General features: G+C 39.8%; 1 protein-coding gene across 2 annotated transcripts in view; it reads left to right on the top strand.

The window, feature by feature from the left end:
- mroh1 (maestro heat-like repeat family member 1) overlaps positions 1–11,537 on the top strand; it is a 31,830-nt gene extending 20,293 nt beyond the window's left edge. For both annotated transcript variants that reach the window (XM_049583517.1, XM_049583516.1), the window contains 19 exons: positions 342–437; positions 947–1,051; positions 1,308–1,443; positions 1,710–1,822; positions 2,009–2,161; positions 2,309–2,365; positions 2,576–2,673; positions 2,820–2,985; positions 3,279–3,448; positions 3,566–3,703; positions 4,098–4,212; positions 6,091–6,237; positions 6,373–6,439; positions 6,678–6,799; positions 7,040–7,189; positions 7,293–7,427; positions 7,697–7,799; positions 8,590–8,655; positions 8,754–11,537. In XM_049583517.1, coding sequence (XP_049439474.1) covers positions 342–437; positions 947–1,051; positions 1,308–1,443; positions 1,710–1,822; positions 2,009–2,161; positions 2,309–2,365; positions 2,576–2,673; positions 2,820–2,985; positions 3,279–3,448; positions 3,566–3,703; positions 4,098–4,212; positions 6,091–6,237; positions 6,373–6,439; positions 6,678–6,799; positions 7,040–7,189; positions 7,293–7,427; positions 7,697–7,799; positions 8,590–8,655; positions 8,754–8,830 — 2,214 coding nt within the window. In that variant the 3' untranslated portion in view covers positions 8,831–11,537. The remainder of the gene's footprint in view (positions 1–341; positions 438–946; positions 1,052–1,307; positions 1,444–1,709; positions 1,823–2,008; positions 2,162–2,308; positions 2,366–2,575; positions 2,674–2,819; positions 2,986–3,278; positions 3,449–3,565; positions 3,704–4,097; positions 4,213–6,090; positions 6,238–6,372; positions 6,440–6,677; positions 6,800–7,039; positions 7,190–7,292; positions 7,428–7,696; positions 7,800–8,589; positions 8,656–8,753) is intronic.
- Positions 11,538–11,949: the final 412 nt, after the last annotated feature.

The following is an 11,949-nucleotide window of genomic DNA, read 5'->3' as shown; positions in this document are numbered from 1 at the left end:
CTTTGCCTCAAGTTAACCAGTCTGCTGGCTACCCGAGGCAGCTGCGTGCACATTGAAATCGTAGGAAAAAGAAAGTCAGTCACTGAAAAATGTAGTCTCCTCAAAGCTTTTGGCTGCTAGTCATGGAGACAGAAAAAGTAATCTGTTATAATAATCAGCTACTTATAGTAATCGGTATGATCTGCACGGTTGTGATCACTATGAGCTACTCCCACTATTTTAACATTTCTTCTTGTGTAGAGGCATGCAAGAACATTTGAAACATGTACATTTCATAAAATAATTTTGTGTTTTTTCTTTTCTTGTCTCTTCTTTCATGTTGTCAAACTAAATATGTACAGGCATTGTACAAAGACACGTTGACTGCACTGCAGGAGCTGCTGAAAAGTGTACTGGCCAAGGATCCCACACCTGATGGTCTGCAGAGTGTCTTCAAGGTGAAGCATGGTGTTGCACTAATCAGCTCTTCTTGTCATAGTACTGAGTGTTTGTACTATTTCTAATATTGCAAACTGAGTAGTTAATACTGTGGCTGCAAGCAGTGGTAGCTGTTGCCATCACATTGCTGAACATTGCTGAACAAGAGAAAATCCTTAACACTAAAACACTTCCCACTTCAGGTGATAGCTTTATTTAGCATTTTTCAGGCCATTTTAAAAATAGTTATTTCAAACATTAGTACTGACAGAGTTGATATCATAACTAAACAAGTAATGTAAGTTTTTTTGCTGTGTCTGGGGATACATAAGTAGTCCTGCTCGCTATTGCTGAATCCCTCGACTTTCTCCTGTGTGTCTCTCCTGTATCCCTATGACTTGTTCAGCTGTCTAATTAAAAAGAATAATTGGCCTCAGTGAGCTGCTGCACATCAATAAGTAACTTTCCCAGCTGTATCATACTGTGGCACTGTGTCATCTGACATGACGTGTTTTATTATCCTGCGCAGCACATTGAATCATGGTTGAGCTCTGCACAGGACCACGAGAGAGAGAGAGCTGTCACAGCTACTGCTCATATATTGGCTTACTACCTGGATAACCTGACTGTCAAGGTACACACACACACACACACACACACACTTCTGGTTGTTTGTCTTGTCCTGAATTTCTAACATAACCATCCTGAACACACCATAGATGGTAGCTGTAATAACAATGGGTGTATAATTCTTATTTAAACATAATCAATGATCCAAAGTATTTAGAATATTTTGTCTTCACTTGATGTTAAAATTAAATATTAAACATTTTGTGTGACAGCCATTTTGTGCCTTTCCTTTCTTTGTATTTCTGTGCATCTTTGTGTAGAACATGGTGTCTTTCCACAACCTTGGAGCTCTGCTGGGTCGACTGTCTCCACGATGCTCTGACCCTCACCTTGCTGTACGCACTGCTGCTGTGGACTGTATATACTCACTGCTTTACATACAGCTACGCTATGAAGGTACAAAGACACAGGGCCATGACCTATTTTACCTTTGTCATATTATTCTGTTTTATTATTATTTATTTGTCACTTAATGATAATTAGAATAATTATTTCTCATTCAACCTTCATAGTCAAACTATAACCTAGACTTTTTATGTCAACATACAACAACTAGTTTTTGTAAAGCCTGCTGTTGTATGTCAACATACAACAACTAGTTTTTGTAAAGCCTGCTGTGTTGACTGAGTCATATTTTTGTCTTTTTCTTTCTTTGTGTGAAGGTTTCTCTCTGGATTACAAGGATGAAGCTGTGGACGGTCTGTTACCCCTAAAAGACAAACTAGAAAACCCTGACCACTCAGTTCTATATAAGGCCTGCTCTGACCTCACCAAGGTACAGTTTAGCAAGGCTGTCTTAAAATTTGTAATACATGTATTAATTTCTTTTTTTTTTCCTGTGTCCATCATTATATAATCATACAGTCAGTGTTGCCTTTTTAATGTTTGTGTCAAGTTAGTAGACATAGTGGTAATCTGTACAGTATAACTGTGTAATTGTGTCCTTCCCTGTGTGTGTCAGGTGATGAGTAAGCGTCTGCCTCAGCAGCAGCTGACGACGCTGGTGTTCATGTTGTTTGAAGGGCTGGTCGACAGTCAGGCAAACTGCTGCAGAGCCTCATCTGTCATCCTTAATACTCTGCTGAAGAACAGAGGAGGGGGACTTCAAGAGCTGGTAGCACACACACACACACACACATAAACAGACTCTCACACAGCCTTTTGTCATATCTGCTGAGGTCGATAATTATATAGACATTAAATATGTGACGCACACACAGCTGTAGTGGGACACCAACCACAGTGCTTGTTTGTATGTTAGGTCCCAGAGATGCTGGAGGTGCTACATGTGCGTCTGCAGAGCATCACAGAGGAGCAGGTATGAACAGACATCAGTATGGCAATATTCATCATGAACATTTTATTATTTCATATTATTTTATTTTGTTATTCAATATATTTTGATATTAAGATATTTTGTTATTTTTTTGTGCTTTGAATAACAAATCATGCAGATCTGATTCTCCATTTTCTGGCTTATTTTGCAACAATGATCTGCTCACTGTGCAATTACATCTTCATTGTTTAGGTGAGAGTGGCAGTGGGACAGACGGTACTAATCCTGGCTTCTCAGCATCTACAGACTGTTATCAATACACTGATTAACCAACCACTTCCTTATGACAGGTAAACATACAAAATCTATGTAAACGACTCTACTTTAGCATGGCCACAAAATGTTTCACTAAGTTAATTCAGTCACCTTATTCTTTGATTGTCACTTTTTTAATGGAAAACCCCAAAACATGAGGTATTTCTGTCTCTCTGTCCAGCTGGACCAGCGAGATGTGGATGGCCTTGGGAGCAGACCCCATTGTAGCCAATCAGATCATTGAGATGGTGATGGAGAAGCTTCTCATCATGGCGCCCTATGTAGACCAGAGGGAGTCAGTCATCAGAGGAGGGACAACAAAGGTGGCCACCAATCAGCCACTGGCTGTAAGTCACAAACACTCACAGACATGTCACTGAATACATTACATCTATTAAGTTAATTAAGTTATTCATACATGATTATATTTAGGCAGTTTTTAAAGTAGCAAATGCCCACAAAGGTCTTTGGGTTTTCAGTTTTATGTCTTCTGGCAAGATATAATTGTTAAATTTGGTAGTTTTACTATCGATCATTAGCCATTTTCTTTACGCAGTCTGTGTAGACCGTTTTATTGAGAAGGAGCGAGGATGATTCTCATGTTGACCTGCATGTGTGCCTGTGTTTTCTTTATTTCCAGATGACATGTGGTCTCAAAGAACTGTTATTAAATGGCCAGAGTCAGGAGCCGGCAGTCAGTCAGTTCGCTCAGCTCTTCTCCTGTCTCACCGTCAGACTCGGATCAAGTGTTGGGGTCTCAGCACCGAAGGACAACAACACTAAACACACAGCCTCTCTCCATGTAGCAGGGTGGGCATCTTTTTGTCTTCATAGTTAGTAAAATCAAGATGAGTTGTCTTTATGAACATTTGATTTCAGGTGTATCTGTGGGCTAACAATTTGGTGTCACTGTTTTTGGTGTTTCAGGGTAGCAGCTGATGCCCTGCGAATCTTGTTAGCGCGGGCTCAGTTAGATGAGGTGATGAAAAGGCTGGATGAGGATAAGGCCTGGGATACAATGAAGGAACAGAATACACACATTACTGGAGTTGCGCTACTGGCAAGGTACCTACACACACACTAAGCTGGGTGGGCTCAGTTTGAGATCTCAATTACAAATTCACACTAGAATAAATGCTTGAATCATCCAGTGAACATGTAGTGTGAATTTGCAACACATTTCTGCTAAACTGCTCATCAGTATGAATATAATGATGCTCAGTAAATTTGTCAGGGGTTCAAAAAGATTTAAAACCCTTTAATGAAGGTGTATCTTCGGAGTTGATATTAAAAAGCAAATGAAACATGAACTTTTCCTGTCTTAAAACGTGAACTGAAATATAATTTCTCTTGTCTTTTTGCTTATTTCTCTTTCACATAACTAGTGAATGTGTTTTTAATAATGAATCCATTCTTTATATGAAGGCTGTGTAAATTTGGGTGTTTACCTTGTCTCTAGGGCAATGGCTAAGCATGCTGGTCCAAGGTTGCCCGCCATTGTGGAGTGTCTGTGTCCCTCCTTGAACAACATCTATGAATGCCAGAGAATCACAGTCACTGCTTTCTTCTCTGAGGTGATACATCATGAAATACTGCATCATGTTTATTTTTTAGTTTTTCTACATTTGGAAAGAGGCCCAGTATGACTGTATATTTGGGCCATTGTAGGTAAAAAACAAACGTCAGAGGACAGGAGTAATATTCTGAGAAAACACTTCTTCTACACAATCTACTGCCGGGGCGTTGGTAGTGTAGTGGATAGTGCTGCGCCCCATGTACAGAGGTGATGCCTCGCTGCAGCGGTTGCAGGTTCGACTCCGGCTTGCAACCCTTTGCTGCGTGTCAACCCCCATTCTCTCTCTCTCACTCCATTTCAATCTGTCCTGACCATTAAAGGCAAAAAGCCTTAAAAAAAAGAAAGAAAGAAAAGAAAAGAAATTTGCCAGGAAGTCAGATGACGTAGTTTAAAGAGCAACAAAGTCCACTTAGGGAGTAAGGTAAGTCGTGGTGGATGAGCAGGTCTAGCACAGGACTTTAATTCAGGACACCGGGGTTCATGTCCCTTGAGCTGCCCTGTAAAGTATACCTCCACAGTTCCCACAAGGCCAGGGCCCCACAGTCTAAATGGATCCCATCCCAAACCTGTCAACTTACATATTGATAGGAATTCACATGCACATCATGATATCATACATTTCCAGAGACACATTGGTGTAAAATACAAACAAATTTCAACAAAAAAAATCTTTGCTGGTCCAAAGTTTTCTTTGACATATACATCAGCGGGTCACAGTGAGGTCCACAAGGATGAAACAGGCTTACCTGATTGTAAAGACAGTGATTAGAATGGGCTACATTACAGATGAGGCAGACGCTGCAGCACTGTTAGCATCAGATGAGAAAGAGACCACCATGCACCCCACAGCTTCAGCGTCAAGTGAGGTAGAGACACAGTGCTCCTGCAGCCTCATTGTCAGGTGAGGGAAAGGTCTGACAGCTTGACAAAGGTTGCGACACTTTATAGCTTGTAATATTAAAAAGCTCCAACAATTACTCAGTACAATAATCTATGTCCAGTTTTCTAAAGTGGTCCATTAAATTCCATTGTGCAAAGTGTCCTCACTGTAGAAGATGTTAAAATTTGCTTACTCTGAGCTGCAGGAAAGGGCCCACTCGGGGTTAGCTGAGGTGGGCCTCACATGTTTGTGTTACAGCTCTGCATTTATTTTCATATTTTTAGACTTGGTTTACTTTTTTTCTCTTTTTAGGATGTATACAGCTGCTGAATGCACACTGTGTACATAAAACTGGGTTCGGCTAAAGTTTATGGCCACAGTGTGCATTCAGCAGGTTTATACATCCTGAACACTGACAATAAGAAGTCAGCCAAGTCTAAAAATAATACACTGATGTTGACTCACTGGGGACGTGAACCCTGGTGTATTGGGTAAAAGTCCCGTGCTTGACCTAGTCATCCACAACCACATCCTCCCCATGTTAACTTTGTCAGTGTTTATACGACATCACCTGACCTTCTGCCAGTAAATTTGTCAGGTTTTACCCATACGTTTACCACTTTAATCTTAAAGAGTATCCACGTTTTTTTTTTTTTTTGTAAGTATGCCAGTTTAATGTCAGAGTTTTTCATGGAATATTACCCCTCTCCTCTGGCTCCTTTTCTGCCTCCTTTATTTTACCTGCAGTGGCCCTAATACACCATCGTCATAGCCCAGTGTTTCATTAAGTTAAGTGAAATGAACAGTAACTGCTCCCACCTGTTGCCATCATCATATCTAAACTACCAATGACTTCTTTGTCATATCCCTAACCCCCATGTAAGTGACATTATGTATGAAAATAAAATGCCATCAGTTGATAAAGAATATCGATCAGCTTTTATTGACCAGGAGGCAGAGAGAATTAATGACCTGATATATTTTGTTTCTCTTCAGCTCTTAAACCATCATGTGGTGACGGAGTTGATGTTGATAGATGTGTTAATGAACAACATGATGGAGAGGATATCAGATCCCTGTTGTAATGTCCGCATGTTGGCTGTGCGGGGGCTCGGCAATATAGCCGTGGGATCACCTGAAAAAGTACGATGGTCACACGCACACCAGAACACATCCTCTGCGCTAACACATGCAGACTAGCTGTTAGATCTCTGACAGATATCATTTTTATGGGATCCTTGTGTCCTTCTTCTTACTTTGACCTCCTTTGCCCGCTAGGTGAACAAATATGCCAAAGAGCTGCTGGCAGCCATGAGTTCAGGCATGGAGGAGAAAGACGATCCAGGTAAAGTGACTGCCAAGTCATTTCTTGTGCTGGAAAAAGTAAAGTCACAGAAATCTGTAGTCTGGCTCTCCTGATTGATTGCAGTGCTTCTTAAAGCTTACAGTCTAGTGGTCTGGGGTTTCACTTTCCTTCTTCGCATCCATCATGTTTGTCATACAACATGTCGAGTGTCTCATCCTGGATGTTGTCATTATTACAAATGGCTATTGTTCATCTCTGGCCTCTGGTCTTTCTGCAGGTAAGCTGATTACCCTCGAGGCCATGTCTGGTCTCTCTAAAGTTCTCCTCTATCTGGACAAAAAGAACGTTCACTTACTAGTGGTCTATATCTTCATGAAGATTAAACCGTTCTTGGAAAGTGTAAGTTTTGATGTATATATTTTTTTTAAGATGTTGTATGATGCTGTACTTTGTATAAGTCTCAAAATAGTCATAAGTATCTAGAATTGTTTATTTTATATTATCAGTGCCTGTCTGCAGGAGTTCTTAAACTTAATGTTACAAGTCTTCTGTAGCTCTGTTCAACCTTGTTAGAAGGTGAAGCTGTTTCCCACACATACAGACACATACAACACTAACAGTTTCTTCTGGCTCATCCAGGAGAATGATGAGATCCGCTGTGCTTCCATCCATCTAATGGGGAACCTGTCCAAGTTTGGCTCAGGAGAGCCAGTGTTCAAAGACCAGATCCACAATGTTCTGGTCAGCCTGCTGTTACACCTGGTTGACCCAAACCCAGAGGTGGTCAAGGTACAGTAGGAAACGTTCATACACACACACACACACACACAAACTTTCAAAACAGCTTCTTTAAGTTTCATTTATTTTATTTTATTTTTTTAAATGTGTCCAGGCATGCAAGTATTCAATGCGAGTGTGTGCTCCGGTGGTGGGATCGGAGCAGATCACAGCCATGTTTCAGAACCACCTCCACGAAGACAAGAGCTTGCACTACGGAGAGTTCATCAATGACCTCACCAAGTACCTGGTGAGACACACACGGTGAAATATAAAGCATGGATGAATAGGTGCACCTTTTTATAAAGTATGAAATGTATTCAGATGGTTCTTTTGTAACTTTGTAATAAGAAATGATCCTATGGAAATCTGAACAAAAAATCCAAATTAGTTGTACTTCTGGCTTTAACGCAAAATGTATTTCACCTCACAGATTCCTTGCAAAGGCAGACCAGATGGTGTTGTTGAACCAACAGATCAGAGATAGTTATTGTTCTTTGCTTGTTTTGTGGTTTATAGATTCAGGACTTTCCGGGCATGCTGAACTTTTATCACATCTCAGTCATCCAGTTCTTCAAGAGCAACTGGCCTGAGGTCAGAGCAGGAGCTGCCATGTTTATAGGTATGAGAACACCACTCTGTCACCTCGCTCCATGCCATAACTAACTTCTTGAACTTAAGTTTATGTATGGATCAGAAACTGTGACCATGTTAACATGCACAAAATACTCCAGTTTTTGCCCTCATTCTGAAAAAGGGGATATTCCTACTAAGCTCTTGACGTGGCTTAAAATGAAGATAAAATGAAGATTCCACTAATATTCCTGTTAACATGCAGCCGTGCATCCAGGATTAACATGCCCTAATATGTCCTTTATCATGTCAAATATGGAAAAGTAGAACAGCTGTTGCTTGTGCTAAGATTTTTTCAAAGATCGTGTTGCGATATTTGTACATCATGAAAAACCCGTTGATATCCAAGTCTTTCATAATGTTTAAAAGTAGGTGTGTTCTTCCTTTCAACCAGAAGTATGGGCTTTTCTTTTGGACATGCATCTCTGCCCAAACCTTACAAACTGTTGGCTAGATGGTTTGTACACAATGTATCCATGATAACGCACAGAGCTGACAGTTTATGGGCAAGAGGGAGTGTTTTGCAAACTGTGGTAAAATTCCCACATTAGATGCATATTCCAAATGCACGGTATACATTTCCAAAAAAAAAGTATTAAAACCCAAATAATACCAACATATCTCACATCTTAATCTGAGAATGCTGCATGAGGAAACTCCATAAATGTTGCCATATTTGGAGTGATAGTGGAAAATTGGTGTGCATGTACATGTAGTCATTGTGTTCCTACTGTATATGATGTGACCTGATGATGAGGTGTGTGTGTGTGTGCTATCAGGGTTTCTGCTCGGGAATCTTCCAGAGGAGCATTTCTCCCACCTCAACATGGGCACCATCACTAAAGGTGATTCACTGCACAATTATCTCTTCCTTCAAACATGTAAACTCATTCTGTTTGTCTCCTGGCATTGACTGTGTATTTGGTGTGTATTCTGTCCTCAGGTTTAGTGATGCTGCTCCAAGATCCAGATCCTGTGGTGAGAGTGAAGGCTGCTGAGGCCATGGGACATTTCCACTGACACACAACACGCGCACACGCACACACACGCACACACACACACACACACGCACACACACAAAGACAATGATCTACATATACAAATCTCAGTGTTTCCTTTAGTCACAAGTGGTAGGTTGCCGCTACATAGAAGACAAGAAAAGTAATATTTATGATTTGGATTGCAGTTTACAGAAACATTTAGAGCCTGTCATTTAAACGTGCAGTCATTATAAGTGTTCAAGTAACGCAAATGCACCCTTCATTAAAACCAAAACAGGGACCAAAGCAGGAAGAGCCAGAAGCCAAACTTTAAGATTTACCAATGTCACGAAACCATACAAAATCAACACTGATAGTACTTATCCATACACACAAATGCACATATATTTAGCCGTTAGCAGCTTCGTTTGACGCTTAACTATGGTACTTAAAAGGAGGTGATAATTCTTAACTTTATTTTAGTGACCAAAGACTGTGTTGCTCTTTACAGAGAGACGTCGTCTGCAGTGTTTAGCATTCTGTCAGAGTGACAGTACCAGAGATATACTGTGTTCTATCAATGAAATACACCATGTACCGAGACGTTTCTAATGCAGATGTTAAAACACATTTGAACTTAAGTAAAAAGTTTTTTTTAGAATTGATATAGTTTCTTCAAATGTTATGTGAAATGTGCATTTAAAGTACACGAGAACAGTTCCACATGGCTGGTAGCTGAAGTGTGTGTGTGTGTGTGTGTGTGTGTGTGTGTGTGTGTGTGTGTGTGTGTGTGTGTGTGTGTGTGAAGTTGTACCAGCATTTCATGATAGTGTTGTGGATGTTAGTTTTAGTTTGAGACAATCTCTTTTAGAGATAGTTCCAATGAAGCGGGCTTGGTATTAGTGTCAAAAACACCCTCCCTCTGATTAACATGTTTGGATTTTTTTTACAATCTGAGCTTTATCCCCACCAAATACACGACACCGTCAGTAAGTTAATGTGATATGATATATAAACGGCTAAAAATGCTGGACTGCTGTGAGTTAGTTGTGTGTGAAGGATGTAACTGAAAGAAAACAGGATGGTTACGGTCTCATCACGTCAATTAAGTCAAGTAGTCCCGGTCATCTAGCCAGCAATAACCAGTCAGTAACTACTTTTACTTTTAACTTTATAACCAATCTTTATCAGCAGGACTCGTGCGTACTAACAGTCCTGCTTTTGGAGCGGTGCAGTAGCTAACATGTGAACTGGCTCGTTCAGAACAGAGTAAAGATGGTTTAGCCACGATTTTGAACCACATGGACATATTGGTGCCAGGCTCACTTCGCTGTTTACAAATCATTGCCACCGCTACAACTTAATGGCCGCACTTGCTGGCATGACAAGAATTCCTTTGGTCCACCTGAGACGGCTGCTTTGACCGCTCTCTCTTTATTCTGCACACATTTTATGATTTATTTTCACATTACCGGTCACAAGAGCGTTCAGCTGCGTTCTGTATGAGCACTAATTACCACAAGAACGTTGTCAGGCATTCTGCGGCAGCCATGATAAATGCATCTGCCAACTGATGTGGTGATTCTTATCGTCTTAGTCAGTTGCATTGCCATTTAACATATATCTGTGAGAGGTGAATATTATGTTGTGAGCCAGGTTAAACCTACAGTCCGAAGTCTGAACCAGCCAGTTCCTGTCAATCAAACTATTACTTAACCAACGTTGTTAGGCAGAACAGACCAGTGTAGCCAGTTAGTGCCAAATGTTCACTGATAAAATATATTATAACATATATTATAATAGCACCATAGACATGCTGTAAATGATTTTCTCTTTGAATGCACTTAATGTTGTTTCTATGTCATTATTCCATCAAATGTTTGTACAGTTTTAGGCTACAGCTATTGGTTTGCAGGTCTCTTACTGTTGTGTAAATATACGTGTGAGTGCTGTATTGTGTAAGGATGTCTTTATGATACTGAAACTTTTATGTCTCCAAATTAATTCACTCAAATACCAACAAGAAGTGCGAAAATAATCCATTATATGTCTTTATTTTAATCCATTTGGTGACAGAAAGCGTCACATAGAGAGTCAGGTGAAAGCAATATTGTTTGTTGTAGAATACATGATTATATGTTTGTCTACCTTAAATATTTCTGTTGCACTTTCATGCTCTGTCATGTAATCCCTAATTTTTAAGAACTGAATTGCAAACGAGGAGCTGAACCTGTTTATACTTGTATCGTAATTTTAATTTTCTTCACAAGAGATGAGACTTTTTTTTGCCCTTAGGTAACTGACAAAAGCTGGTTTCAGCTTAGTTTTTGATTATGTAACAGGAAAGAAAATGTTTTCCCTAATGTGTAGAAAAAAGCCAACATTCATACTGTAAAATTATCAGTCAATTATAAACGGCTGCTCCCATTGTATTAGACGTTCAACAAACAGGGGCTCGTGGCTTCCAGCACTTTGTAACACTATGGCTTGGTTTAGGGTGAAAGGTAAATATAAATAATGTTCTGAGTTTTAAAAGCTGTTTGAACTTTATACCATTGATATCATTTTTCATGTTATTTACCTGTTTTTTAACATGTTGAATGCTGTTAATGTCTCATGTGTGTGACACGTGGCTCCATGTGTGAATGTGTGCATGTCATTTTTCATGTTTCTGGATCAGAGGAGAGAGTGGATGACGGCAATCAGTGTATTTAAAATGAAGAAATAAACATCCATCAAAAATATAACTGGTGATTTCTTTGGTTTGCAAAATTGAATGTTCAACATGAATGTACTTTTCTGTTTGTCCATATGGGGGCAGTAAAGAGCAACGTACTGCGATCATGCAACAAGGATACCAGAAAATATATATATATATATTTTTTCCTTAGGTGATTCAACCTCTTGATGTTGTCCAAGATCATTTCATTTCATGTCACAATGTTCCAGTGTGTACCTCAGGTGCAGTTTGCCTTAATGCAACAACAGAATAGATTAGAAGTAACTTAAACACAAAGGTGCACTAATGAGTCAAATAATGCTCCCAGCCTAATTGTAGCATATTTCCCTCACCGCTCTTTATTTTATTCCTTGAGTTGGTGCCTGCTCTTCCATCATATTCATCATTAATGTAAATGTTCCAGCGTAACAAAGCGTTAC

This window comes from Epinephelus fuscoguttatus, linkage group LG8 (genome assembly GCF_011397635.1).
Source record: "Epinephelus fuscoguttatus linkage group LG8, E.fuscoguttatus.final_Chr_v1".
Taxonomy (NCBI): Eukaryota; Metazoa; Chordata; class Actinopteri; order Perciformes; family Serranidae; genus Epinephelus; species Epinephelus fuscoguttatus.
The sequence above is the reverse complement of the archived record's forward strand: the minus strand, read 5'-3'. Positions and strand labels throughout refer to the sequence as shown.